Below are 23,513 nucleotides of genomic sequence, written 5' to 3' on the forward strand. Positions count from 1 at the left end.
AATAAGCCTTCCTCAGACTATGTTCCTGTATACTGACAATATGTTAAAACACACAGCTTATATACACTGGACATTAAAAGGAGAAACATTATTTTGCAAACCTCAATAAATGTCATTAGATGCCTGAATTACAACATCAGGAGGGTCGCACAGGGATTCTAGCTAATTTATGACAAAAAGAGAAGACCACTTGTTTGCTAAAAGTGAGCCTGAACCCTTGCACAGGACAGAAGGAAAACAGAGAGAATGCACCCTGTATGTATTTAGAGAGTTTAGCCTGTCTAATCCCCCCCCCCCCTCATCTGTGACTAATCACCACTGTAATTTGATCTCTCACCAGTGTCAGCTGGCTGCCTTGGCAGAGAACCTTATTTGTAAACACAGGATGTTAACCCTATTGTTCTCGGTAAATGTAATTTTCTTCAGGAGAGCATTTCATGTTTCTCCTTTTGTTTCAGAAATAGCATACTTGTACCACCTGCTGACAAATTGCAGCCATCATATGAACGTCTACCTGAAGGAAGAGATACCGGAACGTTACCACTACATGAACAATGCCCGGATACAGCCCCTCCTCCTGGTGGCGGATGAGGGATGGACAATCGTGCAGAATAGATCTACACCGATCAGCTGTAAGATGTTCAACATCACTCATCCTTTTATATGTGTAATTGTGGTATCCTTATGCTAGGCACACACCATACAATTTTCTGGCAGTTACCTGTCAGATTGATTGTTTCCAACAAGTCCAATCTGATTTTCCGATCAATTTTTCCATGAAGTGAACGGAAAATCGATCGAAAATCATATCAGCCGTGTTGGAAATAAGTGATCTGGCAGGTAAAATAATGTATTTTGAGGTGTTTTACAACTGTGGCACTTGTCAAGTGAATTTTTAGGAAGGGTGAAAGATGAGAAATAAAAGGGTGACATAAGTAATAAAATGTATTGCTGTATCAATAGTGGCACAACCAAAATGCCCAAATTGTCAGGAATCTTAAGGGGAAAGTGAAGTGGTTAAGGACCGTCTTGCGCCAAAAATGCAATACAGCCGCACTGCAAATGTGACTTTTAGTATGGAAATATTTCTTTTTTTGCAATTTGCTATTCTCTTTTCATCAGCCTCAATCTTAAAACACAGACAGGCTCAGTCTTAACCACTTAATGACCAGCTAACGCCGATAGGCGGCGCCTGGTCGTTAGTGGTATTACACAGAAACGGCCGTTTCATGTCAGTTCACAGAGGGTGTCTCCGTGAATTGCCTGCGAGCTTCCGATCGCGGCTCGCAGGCTAACTGTAAACACGCGGGGAAGAAATCCCCGCTGTTTACATCAATACGGCGTTGCTGCGCAGCAGTGCCGTAAAGGAGATCGGCGATCCCCGGCCTCTGATTGGCCGGGGATTGCCGCCGTCTGATAGGCTAATGCCTATTGGAGGCGGTACAGGATGGATCGCCGTTCTGTGGCGCCCAGATCCAGAGGGATCTGGGCTCGGCCACACGGAGCAGCGGCGATCAGTCCCCCCCAGCAGGTCATCCCCCTAGTGGGGAAAAAAAGGGGGGGGGGGGGGAGTCTGATCGCCCTGCCTTTAACATGATCTGTGCTGCGGGCTGGAGAGCCCACGCAGCACAGATCTGAGCGAAACAGCCCGATCCTTAAGTGGTTAATGCTGCAGGACTGGGGGTTGTCTCAGGGTTAAATATTTAGCAGATCAGCCCGTATTTCATTCAGGCAGGTGATCACTCCGCCTCCCCCCCTCCCTCACAGAATTGCGTCTGTGGCTGGTCCTTTCAAATTCCTGCTGATGCTCTGCCTTGCCGGTACCTGCCTCCAGCTCGGGAGCTGCGGCCTAGTTGGTGGCTGCTGAGCTGAGGGCAGGTCGTGGCAATACAGACAGAGGTTTCCAAAGAGCTTTGGCAGACTTTAGAAGAATGGCCGCAACTGCTTTCCCTATGGGGGGGGCGTCACCTGTGTCCCAATTACGTTGGATGAGGTACATAATTAAGGGCTGGTTCACACGGATGGCATGTGTCGAAGGTGGCTGAAAGCCACCTTGTCCTGTGACGTTTCGTTCAGGGGGCGGCGCTATGGCGATCGTCTGCATTCTGTCGCAAGACATGGCGGCTAGGTGACCCTAGAAGCCACATGAGGCTTCTAGGGTCGCCTGAAACGACAGGGAAAATTGGGATCGCCGGTAATCGCGGGATGTTAACTGAATGGGAGCATTTAACCAACGAGTCCTGGATGCTTGGCGGTAAAAGCCGACAAGCATCTGTGTGAACCGGCCCTAACCTTGAGACCAGTCCCCCCCCCGATCCTGCACCATTAAAGTGTACCAGAGCTCACTATACCAAAAAGATTTATACATAGCTGGTGCTTCCTCAAGCCCCATCCACTTGGATCGCTCCCACCCCGCTGTCCTCCGATGTCTGCTGCTCCGGTACTGGGTTCCCGCACCGTCAGTTGGAGCCAGTCTGACATAAGAGAAGTTGCTGGAGAGATGGGGAGATATGCAAAGAGCGCACTTCTCCTGTGTAGACTGGCTCCGACTGACGGAAGTCGGAGTGGTTTTCTTTCAGACCGGGCCTGGCATGACAGGCTCTGCCTTTGTATGCTGAAGGTACTCTTTAAACTTATTTTCAAATATTGATGTAGGTCTTTCCTTGTGTATTGCAGTGGGAAATCATGGCTACGACAACCTTCTTCCCAGCATGCACCCTTTGCTGGCCGCCCATGGTCCGGCATTCCAGAAGAACTATAAGGTGAACAGCATAAACAGCGTGGACATCTACCCCATGATGTGTCACATTCTCAAACTGAAGCCGGAACCCAACAACGGGACGCTGACCAGCGTCAAGTGCATGCTGTCCGACCAGTGGTGCATCCAGCTCCCAGAAGCCATTGGTATCGTCATGGGAGCCATCATGGTGCTCACCACACTGACTTGTATCGTTATCATGATGAGGAAGAAGATGCCGTCCACTGCCCGGCCCTTCACTCGACTGCAGTTCCAAGAAGACGACGATCCTTTAATCGGGTGATACAGAAATCTAAAGCAAACCTGTGATTTCAAAAAAGGGAAAAGTCACATACCATACTTACCTCAGTAAAGGGAAGCCTCCAGATCCTCCAGAGTCTTCCTACATCCTCCAGACCACGCCTCTCACTGGAAACCTCTGACAGATCGCAGCTCCTGTCGGTGAACGAGTGGTGCGGCCTCACTGCATAGCCACAGGACGGCTCACGCCTGCACTGTAGCATAAAGCCACTCATACTCAGCAAGCCCAGTGGCTCCGTGTTGTGCGACTGCGCAGTCGCTAGCTGCTTGCACACTGTGAACCTGCTCTGTCAACAAGCCCCTGTCGATGTGGTTCAGAGGGTCCCAGTGCTGTAACGCTGAGGTGAAGGGGGATGGGGGAAGACTCTGGGTCAGAACTGTCCAACCTCATGGACGGGGGTGTGTCTAGCACTGGATTTTTCAGCTGGATGGGGCATTGCATCAATGTCCTGGCTTCAGGGGCGGAGCCAAGTGCAAACCGAAGGTAAGCCTCCCAGAGAAGGTGGCCTGACACAAAAAATAGTTTGTGCAAGTGAGTTTGTCCCCAGGGCCACATTCGGTCTCCAGGCCACCAGTTGGACAGCCTTGCTCTGGGTTATCCAGAGGCTTCCTTCTGCTAAGGTGAGTAACTTTTGCCTTTTCTAAAGTCACAGGTACCCTTTAAGCACAGAATAGGAGAAGAAAATACGCACTTTGAGCACTATCTATAGATATATATGGCCTTAAACACTGCAACTACAGGAAACCTGTCATGTACACAACTGTAGGCAGCATAGTACAAATAATTGGATCCTCCTTGACAGCTGATATGCCGTAATACTCTACGAGTGTGTACATCACAGGCTGTCTCCAAAGGGAACGTAGAGTATTTTAGAATATATTCGTTTTACTTACTGGGTTTAGAACCATATAAATGTATATTAGTGGGAACCCATAGAAAGTATGTTACCCACCAAGTTTCTGTTGCTACTAGCGCCACCTGCTGGTCTGGCTGGTAAAGTAGTGAAAGCAGTGCAAGTGCCTTGGTTTACTGCAGCAGTTCCTACCATTACAGAAGACCCTTATCACGACACGTTTGTGTATGTATATATATATATATATATATATATATATATATATATATATATATATATATATATATATATATATATATATATATATATATATCTTCTAAGGAATCTCAAAATGCCTCCTTACCAATTCTTATATCCTCCCCTCTTCCTCAGGAACCTCACTGCTTCCCTTATTATGAAGCTCCACCTCCCCACTAGAGATGAGTTATGATAGGCTGTCACTCAGCACAGAGGCTGAACTTAAGCTAACACCGCCATGTCCATGTGACTAAACGGGTGTGGTTCAGACTGATCTAGTGTAAACGGGCAGCTGTAAGTCACTGAGAAGGAGATGAAGGTCTAGAAACTGGTACAGCAGGTCGTGTTTTTTTTTTTTTTTTTTTTTTTTTTTTTTTTACTACCATGTTTTTGTACTAAAACGTTTATAAGCTTGTTTACATTAAAATGCCGTTTTAGTAAATGTAGAAGTGTACATAGAAATGTGCCTTAACTGAGGCTTTCAGCCCCATTGTTCAGTATGTAGCCGGTCTTCTCTTTACTACACAGCAGTGAACCAGGAACTTTTTAGTATGTGTAAAGCTTGCCAGTCAGACCAGCATTTTCATCTGTTATATTTCGTATTTTTCTGATTTAAAAAAAAACCAAAACATAAATTAAATTGTTAACCTCTTAAAGGGACTCTTAAGCCAGGAATAAAACATCAGTCCCGTGCCCTCGCCGTCACTCACGGAGCCTCCGGTCCCCCGCCGCCAGCTAGTTTTGTTTTTGCTGACAGGGAGTCGGCAGGCTTTCTGCACCTGCGCAGGCCAGGCCATGCATATCCTTCTTCATGTTCCTGTCCTCAATAGCATGCTGCACAGGCGCAGGACACTTGCGGACGGGAAAGCAAAGAAAAATACGTGTGGCCAGGCCTGTTGGTCCTGTCAGCGAAAATGAAACTAGCTTCCAGCGGGGGACCAGAGGCTCTGTGAGTGACTGCGAGGGCACAGGACGGCTGGTAGAAGCCCCAGGAAAGTAAAACTGATTTTTTATACCTGGCCTAAGTGTCCCTTTAAGGGCCAGAGCTGTCCTTTCCCTCTGTAATTACTGTGATTGGCTCACAGTGATCACAGGGTCAGGAGCCAATGAAATCGCCTTGTGGCCTGAATACAGAGTTCTGCTGTCACTATGATGGTACAGCAAGCAGGCTGCAGCATTGCTGGATAGGTGAGAGCGACGGGATCATTGACATCTATGCCCTGGCCACAAACATCTAGACTTCAGCTAGCTACTTCCAGAAGAGGTTAAATAATCTACATTTGTTTAGTGCTAAACCTAATTAGCAAAATAGAAAAATAACTGTACGTTTCCCGTTCTACGGTTATTTCCATCCAAAAGTTACATTATCAGCAGTTGATGTATGTCGCAGTTTGTCTTTATTGAATACCTCTTGGGGTTATGGCACTGAAGCAGCCTGGTCTCCCAACAAGTCTTCCTGCTTTCTCTGAAATGTAGAATCTCAGGAGTGTGCAGCAGTAAGAGCAATGTTCTGTGTGTGGGAGGGGCTTAGTTTTAGACGCTCTTATTGTCTCCGCCTACCAGCCTGCGTCCTCTGCTGACTCACTTTTGGATGGACGTAGTCTTTTTATAGCTCTGGTTTGTGTATATTTTTTTCATAAAAATAGGATTATTAAAAAAAGTGTAATATACAGTAAATATAAGAATTTTAATTTTGTCTACAAGTGTTAAGTGTAAACATTTGCAGCCTCTTTTTCTGCTTTCACCGCCCTCTGCAGTGAGGATTGTGATGCCAGCTGCTATCGCTGCTACAGCCACGCCTCCCTAGTGACTGGAAGCTCATCCATTGGTTGTAAATGAGAGCCACACCTCCCTAGTAACTGGCAACCTATCCATTGCTTGTCACTGCTAAAGCCACATTATCCAAATTATCCATTGGTTTTTACAACCAATTTATTAGTTGCCAGTTACTAAGGAGACATGGTTGTGCTCGTGATAACTAATGGATAGGTTGCCAGTTTCTAGGGAAACGCCTCCCTAGTAACTGGCAACCTATCCAATGGTTGGCACTGCTGTAACCACACCTCCCTAGTAACTGGCAACCTATCCATTAATTGTCAATGGCAAAGCCACCCCTCCATAGCAACTGACAAACTCTGTTAGCTGTCACTGGCTCTGCCATTCCTCCCTAGTAACTGGCAACCTTATATGTTAGTTGTCACTGGCACAGCCATGCCTCCCTAGTAACTGGCAACCTATCTGTTAGTTTTCACTGGCATAGCCCTGCCTCCTTAGTGACTGACAATGTCTCCGTTAGTTGTCACTGGCACAGCCATGCCTCCCTAGTAACTGGCAACCTATCCGTTGTCACTGGCATAGTCTTGCCTCCTTAGTGACTGGCAACCTATCCGTTAGTTGTCACTGGCATAGTCCTGCCTCCTTAGTGACTGGCAACCTATCCGTTAGTTGTCACTGGCATAGTCCTGCCTCCTTAGTGACTGGCAACCTATCCATTAGTTGTCACTGGCATAGCGCTGCCTCCTTAGTGACTGATAATGTCTCCTTTAGTTGTCACTGGCACAGCCACACCTCCCTAGTAACTGGCATCCTATCTGTTAGTTGTCACTGGCACAGCCACACCTCCCTAGTAACTGGCATCCTATCTGTTAGTTGTCACTGGCACAGCCACACCTCCCATATAACTGGCAATCTGTGCATTGTTTGCCTTTACCATGGCCACACCTCCCTGGTGACTGGCAACCTTTCTATTGGTTGGCACTGTCATCACTACACCTCCCTGGAAACCTATCCATTTGTTGTCACTTCTAAAAGAGTTGCATCTTCTTATAGTTTCTCCCGCCTCACAAATTAACCAGACTTGACACTGCTGGGGAGGGATGGTCAGTGAGAAACAAATAATTCTGAGTTGATTCTGATTTAATGCAAACGTATTTAGCTCAAAAATTGATCAGTTGAATGCCATAGCTGCCGCATTTGATTGCTCTATCTTCAGGATGCATACATTTGTATAATCGTGGGCATCAGAGGCAAAGCAGGAAGGGGAGGAGCTGCAAGTTGTCACCAAAAGGGGGCTGAACAGATATATTTGTTTTCGTTTTTTTTGCAAAAAGAGAAGCAAATTTATATTTCATAATTGAATTTAATTCTGTGAAGGGCAAGAAATATGCCTATATTAGGGCTTCAGCGGTACTAGTTTTATAAGAATGTATTGTTTATACGCAACTGTGTTTTGGTGGTACACTTTCTGTGCATCTATGTGCCGCTCTGTTGGATGCGCCAGCATAGGTAGCTGCTAGGACTGGACAAGAACTTTGTCCCGTCGGCCTGTATTATGCACTATAGACAATAAAATATACCTTGTGTACTCGCCCTACTGTGTAAGCAACCAAATTGTTGTCCTACAGAGGTCACCTCTGGTAAAAAAAAGGACAAGGACTAACATGACTCTGTCTTAATGATGGTGGATCAGAGGGGCCTCAGACTTAAAAACTTACCTGATCCGACTTAATTGGGACACAGGTTACCCCCAGACCCCCCCCCCCCCCCCCTCCTTGGGAATGCGGTTGCGATTATGTTTCACAGCACTCCAGTTTTTTCCTACATCACAAAACCATAAAAATAGGTTAATTAGCTTCCCCCTCAGTTGGCCCTAGACTACGATGGACATATGACTATATGTCAGGGATTGTATTGTGAGCTCCTCTGAGGGACAGCTAGTGACTTGACTATATACTCTGTAAAGTGCTGCAGAAGATGGGAGGTAGGTGGAGTGTCCTTAGGCCAGACCACTGTGTTGACGTGTCAGACCAACTGCAGTAGGGAGAGGGTGGGGGGCGGGAAAGAAAATCCATATCCTGGCTCTCTTCTTTCCAGCTGTAGACCCTTCCCATTGACCCAACTATGCTCAAACTCTAAAGAGCACTAGAAGAGAGAAGGGCAGGCTGGCTCTGCTGGCATCCCAGGATCCTCTGTGGAAGGGTCAGAGAGTGACTACTGCAAAACCTCTTCCTTGCCTCAGGAAACCATTAGAACGTGTGTGCAAGGCAGCATTCACCACACACCGTTTCAAAATCCTGGCCAATGTCATAACATGGGTGACCTGCAGAGGTCCAGGCTGGGAGATGCTAAATGTGTTTCCCTCTATTTCTTTATTTTTATTTATTTTATTTTTTTTTGGGGGGGGGGGGGGTTGTAGTGGAGGGAGGCTATATTCACTCCATTCATTTATACAGGAAATGGTACATTTTACGAATGGCGATTTACAAAATCAAATCTGGTTGTTTTAAGAAAGTGGTGGTTTGATTTATATTAATGGAGACAGCCTCCATCGGTATGTATCTGTCTTGCAGATGAGGGGTTTTCCATAGTCTTGCTGTGTTCCTAAAGAGGCTCTCCGAGAGTCAATACTTTACAGCCCTAGGTTTATCAGTCGAATTCCATGATCAGCGGTTATAGTTATGAATAGTGTGAAGTGAGTGCTATCTCCTAGCCTAGCCCTGAGGATGGATCGGGTATTGTGTTCTGGTCGTTGGGCCTCTGCTGCCCTCTGTGGAAGTTATTTGCCAGTACAACTGTCCGGTGGCTTAGGTTAGTGATTGGTCTGTGTAGAGAAATAAGACAAAGCTTCCGTCAGCCGCCCCGCTAATCGTGTGTATCGCAGCAATTAGGATAGACATGAAGGCAAACCTAACACATGACTGAGGTGAGGGAAAGTTGCTGACCACCTGTAGCTGTGAGGAGAGTCACATGATAGTTGAGCGACCAATGAAAGCACAGAGCCAGAAATGCAACGGATCTTTAAAGAGTACCTCCAGTAGAATAGAGAGAGCCTGTCGTGTCAAACTAATAATGCAGGGTTAGGCACTTACCTAATCTGCTGTAATTCAATCAGTCAGGTGAGTGCTCCGCCCCCTCTTGGAAATGCGGGTGTGGCAGGTTTTTTCAGATCTAGACTCTGGCCACCCCCATCTTCATAACTACAGCCTAATTGGTGGCTGCCAAGCAGGAGGCGGGCCGCAGCGGAGCAGGCGGAGGTTTTGGAAGACTTCGGAAACGTAGTCGTGACTGTATTGCTCAGGAGGGGGGTGGAACGTCACTTGTGTAAGAATTATAGCCGATCAGATAAGTAAGTAACCCCCCTCCTGAGAGCCTAACATGACAGACTCTGTCTTTTATACTGGAGGTAGCCTTTAAAGGGAACCTTAACTGAGCGGGATATGGTTGATTCCTTCTAAACAATACCAGTTGCCTGGCTGTCCTGCTGATCTCTTTGGCTGCAATAGTGGCTGTATCACACACCTGAAACAAGCATGCAGCTAATCCAGTCTGACTTCAGTCAGAGCACCTGATCTGCATGCTTGTTGAGGGGCTATGGCTGAAAGTATTAGACACATAGGATCAGCAGGTGATTCAGGCAACTGGTATTATTTAAAAGGAAGAATCCATATCCTTCTCAATTTAGGTTCCCTTTAACTTTAGAAAATAGAAGCTGATTGGTTAGTTATCTACAAATGCCTGAACACTGGCAGCTAAAATGAAATAAGGAGCACATCTATAATGCGTATACTGTATGCAGTGCAGAGCTGTGTTTCTTTATTATAGTGAAGGACGTGGCAAGTTTACTTAAATGTTTTGTGGACAGTTTCACTGATTTTCTTACCTCTTATCCCCACCTCACTCCTCAATAAGTTAAATAGAACGTCATTATTTTAACCATTCTTTTATTCCGGTGCATTAGAGCCACAGTTGTTCGATCTCTGCACATTCAGAAAAACATCTGTGTGGGAGTGTATTTTTCTCTCCCTCTTCACCTTTGTCTGTGGACCTATCACTGGTACAGCAAATAAGAGGCAGAGAAATGCGATTTCAGAATAGGCATGTGGAGGGCGATACCATCCCGTTTGTGCGGGTTGGAGGCGCTGTTTATTGGAGTGTTGCCTCTGGACTTGCAATGAACACAAGTCACCACAAGAGGACGCCATTTATGGAGCTTAATTATAAAGCGGACCTGAACTCAGAAGTTCGTCTCTGCCCTAAAAGATAAGCAACATCGTAATAACCTTTAAAGAAAAAACATACTTTCTGTGTTACAGCTGCTATAAATCCTACAATGAATCTGCAGTGTGTCTACTTCCTTCTTTCATGGAAGCAGACATAGGGTTAACATCCAGTGTTTATAAATGAACTGTTCTGCCGAGGCAGTTATCTGACACAGCTGAGCGATCAAATTACAGTTGTGATTAGTCACAGATGAAGGGAAATTAGACGGGCTAAATACACACAGGGTGCATTTCTCTGTGTTTCCCTTCTGTCCTGTGCAGAGTTCAGGTCCGCGTTACCTGTAATTATTGTGCCTCCACTCCAGGGACTGTAGAAGCAGCATTGTGACATAACGGTAGTACTGATTTTGGGGTGTGTAATCTGGTGTTTGGGAATTGCACTGTTCTGGGTGTAGATTGTTATTGTGTGTGTTTTTCATTTCTGTAATTTTCTCTTTACCGGAAATTGTATAAAATGACCGTTTAATAGCTTTATTAGTAGAAACAACATAGTAAAAATGTCCTATTTTCCTAAATCTGCTGATGTATTATATTTTTTTGTAATAAATTATTTGATCTGTTGTTTGTGTGTTGTATTTATTAAACTGTCTTAGTGGTGTGAATGTATTGGCCTGTGTGCAGGGCTGGATTTACCATAAGGCACTGAAGGCACGTGCCTATAGGCGTCTGGTGATGGAAAGGTGGCTCAGTCCTCTCCCCAAGTCCCTCCCTCCCTTCTTCCCTATGCAGAGTCCCGAGCGAAGTGTAAATGAGAGGTTACTCACACAGCTCTCTGCATTCCACTGACCAGATCTCCTTTCAGTCAGGGGCACCTCTAGCTACCCAATACTTGGGGTGAACTCTAGCTTATTAATACCAATGTTAGCTCTGGCGGTAACAGGCAAGGGAAGTAAGAGAGGGGTGACAGCTGGACCAGCCAGCACACTTGTGGTGCGGTTTGGCGGGTGTTTGTAGGCTCGTGGAGGGCAGAGTCTAGGGTGCCAGGACATCTGTGCCTATAGGCTCCAGTGATGTATATCCGGACCTGCCTGTGAGTGTGGAACATCTTGCCAGTATTCAGGTGCCCATACATCTAGCAGATCGACCATGAGACAGGTCAGTCTCTGATCAGATCTGTGACATCACACACACACCTGGTGCAATATGGTGGAGGCTGTGGTAATGGGGCTGTCAGTGGAGGACACTGGGGCAGGTGGGAATTTAAGGAAAGGGGGGACACAGTGGTGAGCCACACTACTTATCTACAGGGTACGGCCCATCTAGCCCGCCGCCTCTATGGAGTCCACCATTTTCTCAATGGACCGGCCGCCTCCACTGAATTTTGTATTTCCAGGTAGTGTCGCGTGCACACCCCAATGCATGCTGGGAGATGTAGTCTGGGGATGCTCTCATCCACGGACTACATCTCCCACTATGCATTTCAGCACACAAGACACTGGCCTTAATTCACTAAGATCATGCTTGAGATAAGGCAAAAGAAAACTTACCACCACACAGTGAGAGAGTTATCTTATCTCTTTATTCCATAAGTTACCTCCTCTGTAGTTATTGTCACATAGTTAATAAACAGTCTGTCTTTAACTCTGGAGTTATTTTAAGGATTGAAGAATTAACTTAAAGACAGAAGAGTTAACTTTAGGTTTGCCTGAGGTACAATGTTTCCTGAATACGACATGCCTCATCACCGTGGTGATCACTCTAGTAACGTTACTAAAGACAGGAGATAAGCTTAGTGAATTGAGGCCAGTGTCTGGATTTACAAAATTCAAATTCAGCAGACGCAGCGGGACCGTTTAGATGGCCAATCCCGTACGGGTCGGGGGCCAGAGGAGCAGCACCCCATAGGTTAGTAGTGATGCTCACCCCAACTCCCCCTCCCTCTCAATGGCACACTCCATTATGAACCTCCCTTTATGGGCAGATTTATTCAAGAAAAGAAGAAAAATCCTGTTGCTGAATTTTGGATAATTTTGTGCTTACTGGGCGCTGTTCTTTTTCAGTTAGCAGATATGCTTCATTTTTTTTTTCCTTGTAGTGCAATTCATTTTTTAACCACTAGATGTCAGACTTGTATTGGACTCCCATAGTATACATTCATTTTCACTGCACTATATGCATGTTACATTGCAGGTGGGTGATTTTGTATTTGGGGCTCCAGACGAGGATAAGGTAGTAGGATCTGTTTCACGTGGACACAACGTTACCAGCAGGCCTATGGTACTGGTGCAATCATCAGCCTCTGGAAGAATTGGAGGTGGGATCCTGGATTCATTACAGATGGTGAAAGGTATCTGTTATGGTTATGCAAATATTAGGAGGGATAGAGTATGGCTTTGACTTTTGCAGTGAAGCATGCACTGTATGCTTCACTGAATGCATTGCACCACATCTAAAATGCGCAGTGCTACTTTTCCCCTCTGTTGCAATCTTGCTTTTGCAGGATGTGCAACACAGCGCCCCACTGTGAACTTAGCCTAAATGATTAGCCACTTCAGTACCAGTGGTCTCTGGCCCATTAAGGACCAGAGACCACTGGCACCAAAAACCATCTTCTGACCCATCGCTGCTACCGCTGTAAACTACACACCCGTTTCCTCAGCCCACCTGCTCCGCCGTCTGTATGATGACAGAGCACTGTGAGCTGGTTAACAATCTGCCGTGCCAGTCAGCTGTCACAGGGGAGAGATCAAATTACAACTTGTGAGTAGTCACAAATAAGGGGGAATTAGACAGGCTAAACTCTCTAAATACATACAGGGTGCATTTCTGTTTTCCTTCTGTCCTGTACAAGAGTTCAGGTCCACTTTAAAGAGAACCAGAGAAGAAGCATCCTCATGTATTTTACCATATATATCAGTGGGAACATTAGAGAAAACGCCTACCATGCTCTCTGTTCCATTCTTCACTGCTCAGCTTGCTTCTTATCAACCCTGATAAAATCCCCGACTGAGCATTCAGTCTGGCTTTGGTCAGGGATATTTATAGCTCAGTCTGTGTTCTCTGGTATCTTTTCAAGTCCAAGCCTGCCCCCTGCTGGCTCTGCTCAGGAATCATAGGTGAGTCATTATAACAAAGCCAGACTGAATGCTCAGTCGGGGATTTTATCAGGGCTGATTAGAAGCAAGCTGTGCAGTGCAGAATGAAACAGAGAGCAGGGTAGGTGTTTTCTCTAATGTTCCCACTGATCTATACGGTAAAATACATGAGGGTGCTTCGTCTCTGGTTCACTTTAAGGACCAGAGCCTGCTGGTTTGAATAAATGGTGCTTACCGATGTCACACTGCACTGACCCTCTGTTCACGCTGCTGTCCCATTGATGTAGCCCCCTCGCTCTGCCGTCGGTATGACAGCAGAGCTCCCTGAGATGGTCAGGAGTCTATTTCATTGGCTCCTGACCCTGTGATCAATGTGAGGCAATGGGATGGCTCACAGTGATCACAGGGTCAAGAGCCAATGAATTCGACTCCTGACCATCTCAGGGAACTCTGCTGTCATAGCGACAGCAGAGCGAGGGGGCTACCGCAACAAGAGACTGGCTCGATCAGCAGGAGCGTGCAGTGGGGTGATCGGCGAGCGTGAGGCCTGGTAACTGCTCTCTGCTGCTTGGTAACTTCACTGAGCACACAGTTCAACTGCCCGTGTGAAAGGGTTCTTACTTGTGTCATTCAATCCAAATGTCTGATCTGACAGATTATTTCAGATTTATTTTACAGAAGCATTTGTATTCAGGGGCATAACAATGGCCTCTACAACCACCAGCATCATGGGATAACATAAATAAGCCCCTCACTTGGCTTCTGTCTTGTTTTCAGCTGGCTGGCCTGTGTGCTGTACTGGGCTGGCGGTTATACTGGGCTTGCTGGTGGTGATGCTGACCCAGCCTGGGACCGGTAGGTAGGTAGGTATGGGGTCCTCAGTATAGGTAGATGGGTATGGGGTCCTCAGTATCGGTAGGTAGGTATGGGGTCCTCAGTATAGGTAGGTGGGTATGGGGTTCTCCAGTATAGGTAGGTGGGTATGGGGTCCTCCAGTATAGGTAGGTGGGTATGGGGTCCTCAGTATAGGTAGGTATGGGGTCCTGAGTATAGGTGGGTAGGTATAGGGGCCTTCAGTATAGGTGGGTAGGTATGGGGTCCTCAGTATAGGTAGGTAGGTGGGTGGGTATGGGGTCCTCAGTATAGGTAGGTGGGTATGGGGCCTTCAGTATAGGTAGGTGGGTAGGTATGGGGCCTTCAATATAGGTAGGTGGGTATGGGGCCTTCAATATAGGTAGGTGGGTATGGGGCCTTCAGTATAGGTAAATGGGTATAGGAGCCTTCAGTATAGGTAGGTAGGTATGGGGCCTTCAGTATAGGTAGGTGGGTATGGGGTCCTCAGTATAGGTAGGTATGGGGTCCTGAGTATAGGTGGGTAGGTATAGGGGCCTTCAGTATAGGTGGGTAGGTATAGGGGCCTTCAGTATAGGTGGGTAGGTATGGGGTCCTCCAGTATAGGTAGGTGGGTATGGGGTCCTCAGTATAGGTAGGTATGGGGTCCTGAGTATAGGTAGGTAGGTATAGGGGCCTTCAGTATAGGTGGGTAGGTATGAGGTCCTCAGTACAAGTAGGTAGGTATGGGGTCCTCAGTATAGGTAGGTGGGTATGAGGTCCTCAGTATAGGTAGGTGGGTATGGGGTCCTCAGTATAGGTAGGTGGGTATGGGGGCCTTCAGTATAGGTAGGTAGGTATGGGGTCCTCAGTATAGGTAGGTAGGTATAGATGCCTTCAGTATATATAGCTAGGTATAGGGGTCTTCAGTATAGGTAGGTAGGTATAGGTATGTTCATTGTAGGTAGTAGGTATAGGAGCTTTCAGTATAGGTAGGTATGGGGTCCTCAGTATAGGTAGGTGGGTAGGTATGGGGCCTTCAATATAGGTAGGTGGGTATGGGGTTCTCCAGTATAGGTAGGTGGGTATGGGGTCCTCAGTATAGGTAGGTGGGTATGAGGTCCTCAGTATAGGTAGGTGGGTATGAGGTCCTCAGTATAGGTAGGTATAGGGGCCTTCAGTATAGGTGGGTAGGTATGAGGTCCTCAGTACAAGTAGGTAGGTATGGGGACCTCAGTATAGGTAGGTGGGTATGAGGTCCTCAGTATAGGTAGGTGGGTATGGGGTCCTCAGTGTAGGTGGGTGGGTATGAGGTCCTCAGTATAGGTAGGTGAGTGGGTATGGGGTCCTCAGTATAGGTAGGTAGGTGAGTGGGTATGGGGTCCTCAGTATAGGTAGGTAGGTGAGTGGGTATGGGGTCCTCAGTATAGGTAGGTGGGTATGAGGTCCTCAGTATAGGTAGGTGGGTATGAGGTCCTCAGTATAGGTAGGTAGGTATGGGGTTCTCAATATAGGTAGATAGGTATAGGGGCCTTCAGTATAGGTAGGTGGGTATGAGGTCCTCAGTATGGGTAGGTGGGTATGGGGTCCTCAGTATGGGTAGGTGGGTATGGGGTCCTCAGTATAGGTAGGTATAGGGTCCTCAGTATAGGTAGGTGAGTGGGTATGAGGTCCTCAGTATAGGTAGGTGAGTGGGTATGGGGTCCTCAGTATAGGTAGGTAGGTATGAGGTCCTCAGTGTAGGTAGGTACTGCTCACTAAACACGTAGTTCGGCCGCAGTGATGGGGGGGAAGGGGGGGGGGGAGAGGGTGATGGCCAACAAATCTCTTTGAGGGAGGGGGGCGGGGGCTTGGCACAATCTAGTTCCAACCCTGCCAGTATTATAAAAACATCCTGTGTATCTTCCTGTAGGTGTCACAATAAGGAGGCAGAGCCAAACTCCTAAATAATCACAATTTATTTCTTCTACTCAAATTGTAACTATTCATACAAAACACCATACTCTGGGGATTATACAAATGTACAAAAATGCATTTGTTTCAACACATCTTCTCCAGATCTAATAACGATCTCTCTGGTGGTCGGGCTGCGGTGAAATAATGGTGATCTGTAGTGTGGAAACAAGCGGTGGCCGTCTGCCAGAGATAAGCATTTCCACTGGATGAAAATGTTGGGCAAATTTATGCAGTTTGGAATTGGGCCAATCAAAAACGGCTACTGCTTTTGATTGGTCCAATTTAAAGTGGCATAGATTTGCATAAAGTAAGCATGAAATTGGTATCAGCTCCAAATAATGACACCGCATTGATATTCTCTACCGTGTGCATGGTGGCCAGTCTGCTGTGCCGAGGATCTGCCGCTAGCTGAATATGAGCTCCCGCAGGATAGTGTGATGGTGAAATGGGAGAAAACACAGTCAAGTCTTCTGAAGGGGAAGGGGGGGGGGGGGGGAAATGAAAAACAAGACAAAAAACCTCCTAGGCACTTCTGCCCGGTCACCTAATCAAGCGCAATAGAAAGTATATGGCAGTGGTCTCACTGCCATGATTGATGCTGATCACAAAACGCGTGACATGCAGCATTTTGCCGCGATTCTGGAGTGATCGTGGTACAGTGCTTAAAGCGTTGATCGTGATTGCTCTTAGTGTGAGCAGTGATTTTACAGTTGCCTGGCATCCTGCTTATCTATTTGGCTGCAGTAGTGTCTGAATCACACCGGAAACAAGCATGCAGCTAATCTCATATGTGACAATAATGTCAGAAACACCTGATCTGCTGCATGCTTGTTCAGGGTCTATGGCTAAAAGTATTAGAGGCAGAGGATAACCTCTCACTTCAGTTCCTTTTAAAGGGTAAGTGAATTAATTCAAACAATATCCATGAGTAAACTCCCTCCTCCAATGTGGCTTGATTTCACAGTTGCAGCTCCTTTCAGTAGTAGTACCTGCTATTGTCTGTTAAGGAGCAATTGAAGTGAGAAGAATATGGAGGCTGTCATATTTATTTTCTTTTAAACAATACCAGTTGCCTTGTTCTCCTGCTGATCTATTTGGCTGCAGTAGTGTCTTAATCACATGAGAAACAAGCATGCAGCTAATCTTGTCAGATCTGACGGTACTTATCCATTAGCCGGGCGCAGGTGGCGCTAATTACGATTCCCCTCCAGGCCGCCATGGATAGTAGGGAAAGATGTAACTCTGGTGGAGTTTTGTCGCCACCTAGAGGATGCACCCGGCTAACGGATAAGTACCGATCTGACAGTAATGTCAGAAACACCTGATCTGCTGCATGCTTGTTCAGGGGCTATGGCTAATAGTATTAGAGGCAGAGGATCAGCAGGACAGCCAGGCAACTGGTATTGCTTAACAGGAAATAAATGACAGCCTCTATATCCTTCTTGCTTCAGTTGTCCTGGAACCTGTGGTGAGTTTGACATTTTTTATTTCCTTTTAAACCATGCACATTGCCTGGCTGTCCTGCTGATCCTCTGCCTCTAATGTTGGGTACACACAATTCAATTTCCTGTCCGATCGACCCGTAATCTGATGGGAAGTTGTATCATGTGTACATGTACCGATCATGACGGAAATAATCGTCCAATCCCGTCACTAGGATGGGTAATTGCCTCGTGTGTTTTTAACCAGCCTGGCGGTATGGACGAGCTCAGCTCGTCCATCACCGCCGGAGGCTGCCGCTCAGGCCCTGCTGGGCCGATTTTCTTCAAATAAAGAGCAGCACACGCAGCCGGCACTTTGCCAGCCGCGTGTGCTGCCTGACCGCCGCCGCTCTGCGAGCAGCGGCGAAAGAGGGTCCCCCCAGCCGCCTGAGTCCAGCGTAGCCGGAACAAAAAGTTCCGGCCAGCGCTAAAGGCTGGATCGGAGGCGGCTGACGTCCATGACGTCACTCCGCTCGTCGCTATGGCGACGATCTAAGCAAAACAAGGAAGGCCGTTCATTGCGGCCTTCCTTGTTTATTCTGGGCGCCGGAGGCGATCGGAAGAACGCCTCCGGAGCGCCCTCTAGTGGGCTTTCATGCAGCCAACTGTCAGTTGGCTGCATGAAATAGTTTTTTTTTATTAAAAAAAAACCCTCCCGCAGCCTCCCTGGCGATCTTATCAGAACGCCAGGGTGGTTAAAGTGGACTTGAACTCAGAACTTCCTCTCTGCTCTAAAAGATAAGCAACAGCATAATAACCTTTACAGAAAAACAATTTTGTTACAGCTGATACAAATCCTGCAATAAATCTGCAGTGTGTGTACTTCCTGCTTTCATGGAAGCAAATATAGCATTCACATCCTGTGTTTACAAATTAGCTGCTCTGCTGACGCAGCCAGCTGACACAGCTGAGAGATCAAATAACAGTTGTGATTAATCACAGATGAGGGGGAATTAGACAGGCTAAACTCTCTAAATACATACAGGAGGCATTTCTACGTTTTCCTTCTGTCCTGTGCAAGCGTTCAGGTCCACTTTAACATAATGCCTTCACCCATAGACCCTGAACAAGCATGCAGATCAGATGTGTCTGATAAAAATCTGACACGATTAGCCGCATGCCAGTTTCAGGAGGGCGATTCAGACACTACTGAAGTCATAGAGATTAGCTGGACTGCCAGGGAACATGACAGCCTCCATAACACTCTCACCTCGGGTTCCTTTTAACAAATAATTCACATCAGTTGCTGCTCCCCCTGGTCATCCCTGCTGCCAGTGGTACTGTTTCAAATACCTAGTGGTATTACAAGTTCATTTGTTTTGTGACAACAGGTTCTCTTTAAAATGACTTGCACACCACAGAGGTAACTACATTAGCCACTTCCTGTGTTTCTGGAATGTTGCCTTGTCATAATCTAGCGCTGTTGTCTTCACTTGCAACTCCCACAGCCAAAGCCCCCCTATAAATACAGGAGATGCCTCTGCCTATAGTTACTGGGGATTCGTATTCTAAGTGGGGTTCTCTTTTAACAGCAGTATAGAGGTGGCCAGCATGTCTGAGAGAAGAATTATTTCACCCACATTCAGGTTTATTCAATAAACAGGTTAAAAAGCTGAACACTGAGGGAGAGTTGCAAATAACAGAATGTTCCCTGAAATTGGAGCAAAGCATGATGGGTTGTGATTGACTGCTGTGAGTATAACAGAGCTCGTAGACCAGAAACCTAATGCTGGCCACACACACACAGATTTCCATGCAATCTTCTTTAGGCCCTTTTTCCACAGGCGGCTGGACAGCTCTTTTGTCGGGCAGGTTGGCTCCTGCCTATAAGCCCCATTCTGCTGAAGCAGGTGGCTTGGGAGCATAGCGCCAAAACTAGTCACTGCTATAGCCATAATGCTATAGTCTGTGAGGTGCGTAAGGGTAATTCCGGGTTACGTTGGAATCGCCAGACCCTTAATTACTTTTCCCTCCAAGGTGCGATGACTCAAAAGGGGAATAGTATTTAAAGACCACCTCCAGTCAAAAAAAGGTCTGAATGGCAATACATATATGTAGTCTAAGCACTGTGTACAGCTAGATGAACATATAAAGTTTATATCTGGTACATCATATTGGATAGATCAGACTCACATTTATATGTGTAAGCAGCACTTCCTTATTCCTCCTGAAACTGAAGGCATTGTGCCCACCTCTTCAGCCTGGTTCCCTCCCCTGCTCCTCCCTCCTCTGCTGTCTGCCTGGATCAAATTACTTCTCTTTTCACAGTGTGTAGGAGAGAAAAGACACAGGAAAACTGCTGGAGCTTATCTTGTCTGTCTGCTATAATTCTTATTTCAGATGTCTGTCTAGATTAGATTAAATGGACATGAGGGGTGGAGTCATGACATCAATTCCCCAGCAGAGTGAGCCATCATTCTGCTCACCCTGTGGCCAGCTCACTGGCGACATACGAATACGTACCCCTTTCAGCAATTACATGCAGCCCATTGGTAGGCTTTTGTACCACCACGACACGCGGAGATGGTACACGGTGCCCAAAAGTGCCGGGCCGGGGGAACCGGAGCAGCTAATGGGCAGTGAATTCACCGCCTTCAGCTAACTGTGGAAAAGAGGCCCGAACAATTATTCTAAACCAATCGAAAAAATGGTAGAATGATTTGTTTGGCTGTTTCTAGACAATTTGATTAGATCAGAATCTCTTTTGGGCAGCAGAGGATTAGCAGAAGAAGCTGATCTTGACTATTTCAGGTGACCAAAGTTTAAAGTGAACCTCCAGACTAAAAATATACTCAGCAGCACTGAAAAGGCTTGGCGTTTAACAGTTGCACAGCATCAGAAATTTGTTTTTCTTACCCAAGCCTAGTTTCTAGCTGCACAGAAGCTAAACTCCGGCCCATGAAAAAAATCTCCCTGGGCATTTTTCCCCTGATGCTTTGCAAAGCATGATGGGATTTCTGATGTTTTCGTTCTGCTGTTTTGGCTCAAAGTTGCTTCTTTAAATTTTGAATTTGAGATCTAAAGCCTAGCGCGCGTAGCTGTGAGGGGTGATAAGGACACAGGACAGTTGGAACTGTGTCTCATGCTCCCTGTCACCTCCTTTCAACCAAAAAGATGGCTGGCCTCATGAAATCACAAACATTTGCCTGTTCTTTTAAAACAGGGTGGGTAAGAGATTATATTACCTATCTATTTTAATTAACATAACTAATGTAACTTAATGACAGTATGTTTCTTGAGACTGAAGTTCCCCTTTAAGTTACCTTGAAGTAAACTTGGGCAATATAAACTAAGCATGTCATTATAAGCTGGTGGGCACAGAGAGCGCAATGAGCTCCTGAACTTTGTTTTGTCAGTGAAGACAACCTTTACTTTAAAGGACCAACCAGGAGGCTAGAAAGGACGGTTTGATCATGCAGTTTTAACTGTAGCTAACATAAACTGCTCTGTTTGTGCATGTTATCTTCATACACTGATCGGACACATTATTTAAAACACAGTTCAAGTATATAACAAAACTGAAAAAAAAGTCCAATGCATGGAGGCCCTAACCTCAAAATTTACAGAATCTAAAGGATTTGCTGGTGGCATCTCAGTGCCAGGCACCATAGGACACCACCAGAGGTCTTGTGTAGACCATGGAGGCCCCAACCTCAATGTACAGAATGTGAAGGATTTGCTGGTGGCATCTCAGTGCCAGGCACCATAGGACACTACCAGAGGTCTTGTGTAGACCATAGAGGCCCCAACCTCAATGTACAGAATGTGAAGGATTTGCTGGTGGCATCTCAGCGCCAGGCACCATAGGACACCACCAGAGGTCTTGTGTAGACCATGGAGGCCCCAATCTCAATGTACAGAATGTGAAGGATTTGCTGGTGACCTCTCAGTGCCAGGCACCATAGGACTCCACCAGAGGTCTTGTGTAGACCACGCCTCAATAGGCCAGAGCTGTTTTGACAGCAAAAGGGGGACCTACACAACGTTAGGCGGCCTTTTCAATGTTTCAGCCAAACAATGTTAGTTCAATTTATATTGCTCAGGTTTTCTTCAGGGTCAGATTAATCCAGTCTGTGTGGCTTCTGGCAGCCGATCTTCCATTTGGTCTTCCACGGTGCATTGAGAAATGGACATGATTGACAGAAAATGTCAAGTTCTCCTGCATTGTGTAGCATAAGACAGGAAGTGGGTGTGACACAAGATCATGTGATGGTGGCCAACAAATCAGAGCCTTACAAATGTATCACGTGACATGTTTGCCAGCAGTGTGGTTTCACCTACAAGAGACATCGTGTAGGAGAATTTGATTATCTTTAACCGATTGCTACAATTCTTCTTTCAGACATGATGCCAACATTCTTCGTGTGTCTAGAGAAGGGGACACCTCGGCTACATCTTTTATATAGTCACACGCTAACATTACCGCGTGGCAACAGCCTTCCTATAAAAATTAGGAAAAAAAAAAAAAAAAGAGAACTATTCCCTAAAGGAGAGAACGATATAAATCTGTGTAATGGAGGGCGATTGGTAACACTGTCCCCAGGTTGCAGGTCAGTTGGCCTTGGTTGGTGGTGGGCCAGGACGCCGCGTGGGGATGATTCGAGGTTTGGGTGAATTCTTTGGATCTTCTTCGTCCTCCAAGTCGCTGTCGCACACGTGAACCACAACGCTGGGGGTGGAGTCTGTTCCTGCATGAAGCTCGTACTTCTGGCCTGCAGGAAATCAAACACAGCAAAGTTAAAGTGAGCTTGTAATTAAATAATTCAAAAAATATGAAAATAAACGCAAAGTGACTATTGGAGGCTGTTCTCGAAGGGATATCGAACAAAAAACAGTAAAGATTTGCAGATTGTACAAGGCTGGTCATCCAATCACTTAGTCATTTGTAGGCACATTACCGCAGCTTGAAAACGAAAAAATCATATTCCATCGTGGTGGGATTTGATTGGTCCATTTTCTAGTTTATTATTATATACCGTATTTTTCGCTGTATAAGACGCTCTGGAATATAAGACGCACCTAGATTTAGAGGGCAAAAACCAGGGGAAAAATATAAACTAAACCTGGTGCGTCCATATTTCAGGAGCATCTTGTACATGTTCTCCCCCAAATGGTGTTCTCCTATGTCCCCATATCTCCTCCTGTATCCCCCATGTCTCCCCCAAGTGTCCTCCTGTCTCCCCCAAGTGTCCGCCTGTCTCCTACAAATGTCCTCCTTTCTCCCCCAAGTGTCCTCCTTTCTCCCCCAAGTGTCCTCCTTTCTCCCCCAAGTGTCCTCCTTTCTCCCCCAAGTGTCCTACTGTCTCCCCCAAGTGTCCTCCTTTCTCCTCCAAGTGTCCTCCTTTCTCCCCCAAGTGTCCTCCTGTCTCCTCCAAGTGTCCTCCTGTCTCCCCCAAGTGTCCTCTTGTCTCCCCCAAGTGTCCTCTTGTCTCCCCCAAGTGTCCTCTTGTCTCCCCCAAGTGTCCTCTTGTCTCCTCCAAGTGTCCTCTTGTCTCCTCCAAGTGTCCTCCTTTCTCCCCCAAGTGTCCTCCTGTCTCCTCCAAGTGTCCTCCTGTCTCCCCCAAGTGTCCTCCTGTCTCCCCCAAGTTTCCTCCTGTCTCCCCCAAGTGTCCTCCTGTCACCCCCAAGGTGGACACAATAAGGCACAGGGGAACACAAAGGAGACAGAAGGGAGCACAAATGGGGATAAAAGTAGGCAAATAGAGGGGCACAGCAGCGGCAGAGGGGGACACTAGAGGCAAAGAAGGGCACTGAAGGCCAAGGGGGTATAGAGAAGACACAGGATACAGAAGTGGAATCAGAAGGTGACAGAAGTGGAATACCGTTCCGACTTCAGAACAGATTCAGGTTAAGAACGAACCCACAGTCCCTACCTTGTTTGTTAACGGGGGGACTACCTGTATTTTCGCCTCACTGCCCATTCCTATGTGTTACACCTGCCACATAAGCCTTTTTACAACAGGTGCCTTTGTTATTAGGAGCTGACTTATTCCCAGGAATAC

At 46.5% G+C, this 23,513-nt stretch overlaps 2 protein-coding genes across 8 annotated transcripts in view; one reads left to right on the forward strand and one right to left on the reverse strand.

Moving 5' to 3' along the window:
- Positions 1-10,768, forward strand: part of ENPP4 (ectonucleotide pyrophosphatase/phosphodiesterase 4) — a 40,687-nt gene extending 29,919 nt beyond the window's left edge. For all 3 annotated transcript variants that reach the window (XM_068280175.1, XM_068280173.1, XM_068280174.1), the window contains exons 3-4: positions 459-632; positions 2,677-10,768. In XM_068280175.1, the coding sequence (XP_068136276.1) occupies positions 459-632; positions 2,677-3,041 (539 nt within the window). In that variant the 3' untranslated portion in view covers positions 3,042-10,768. The remainder of the gene's footprint in view (positions 1-458; positions 633-2,676) is intronic.
- A 5,246-nt stretch (positions 10,769-16,014) lies between these two features.
- The window catches only part of RCAN2 (regulator of calcineurin 2), a 145,732-nt gene continuing 138,233 nt past the window's right edge, over positions 16,015-23,513 (reverse strand). For all 5 annotated transcript variants that reach the window (XM_068280176.1, XM_068280177.1, XM_068280178.1 and 2 more), the window contains one exon: positions 16,015-22,223. In XM_068280176.1, coding sequence (XP_068136277.1) covers positions 22,063-22,223 — 161 coding nt within the window. In that variant the 3' untranslated portion in view covers positions 16,015-22,062. The remainder of the gene's footprint in view (positions 22,224-23,513) is intronic.

This window comes from Hyperolius riggenbachi, chromosome 4, assembly GCF_040937935.1.
Source record: "Hyperolius riggenbachi isolate aHypRig1 chromosome 4, aHypRig1.pri, whole genome shotgun sequence".
NCBI classification, from domain to species: domain Eukaryota; kingdom Metazoa; phylum Chordata; class Amphibia; order Anura; family Hyperoliidae; genus Hyperolius; species Hyperolius riggenbachi.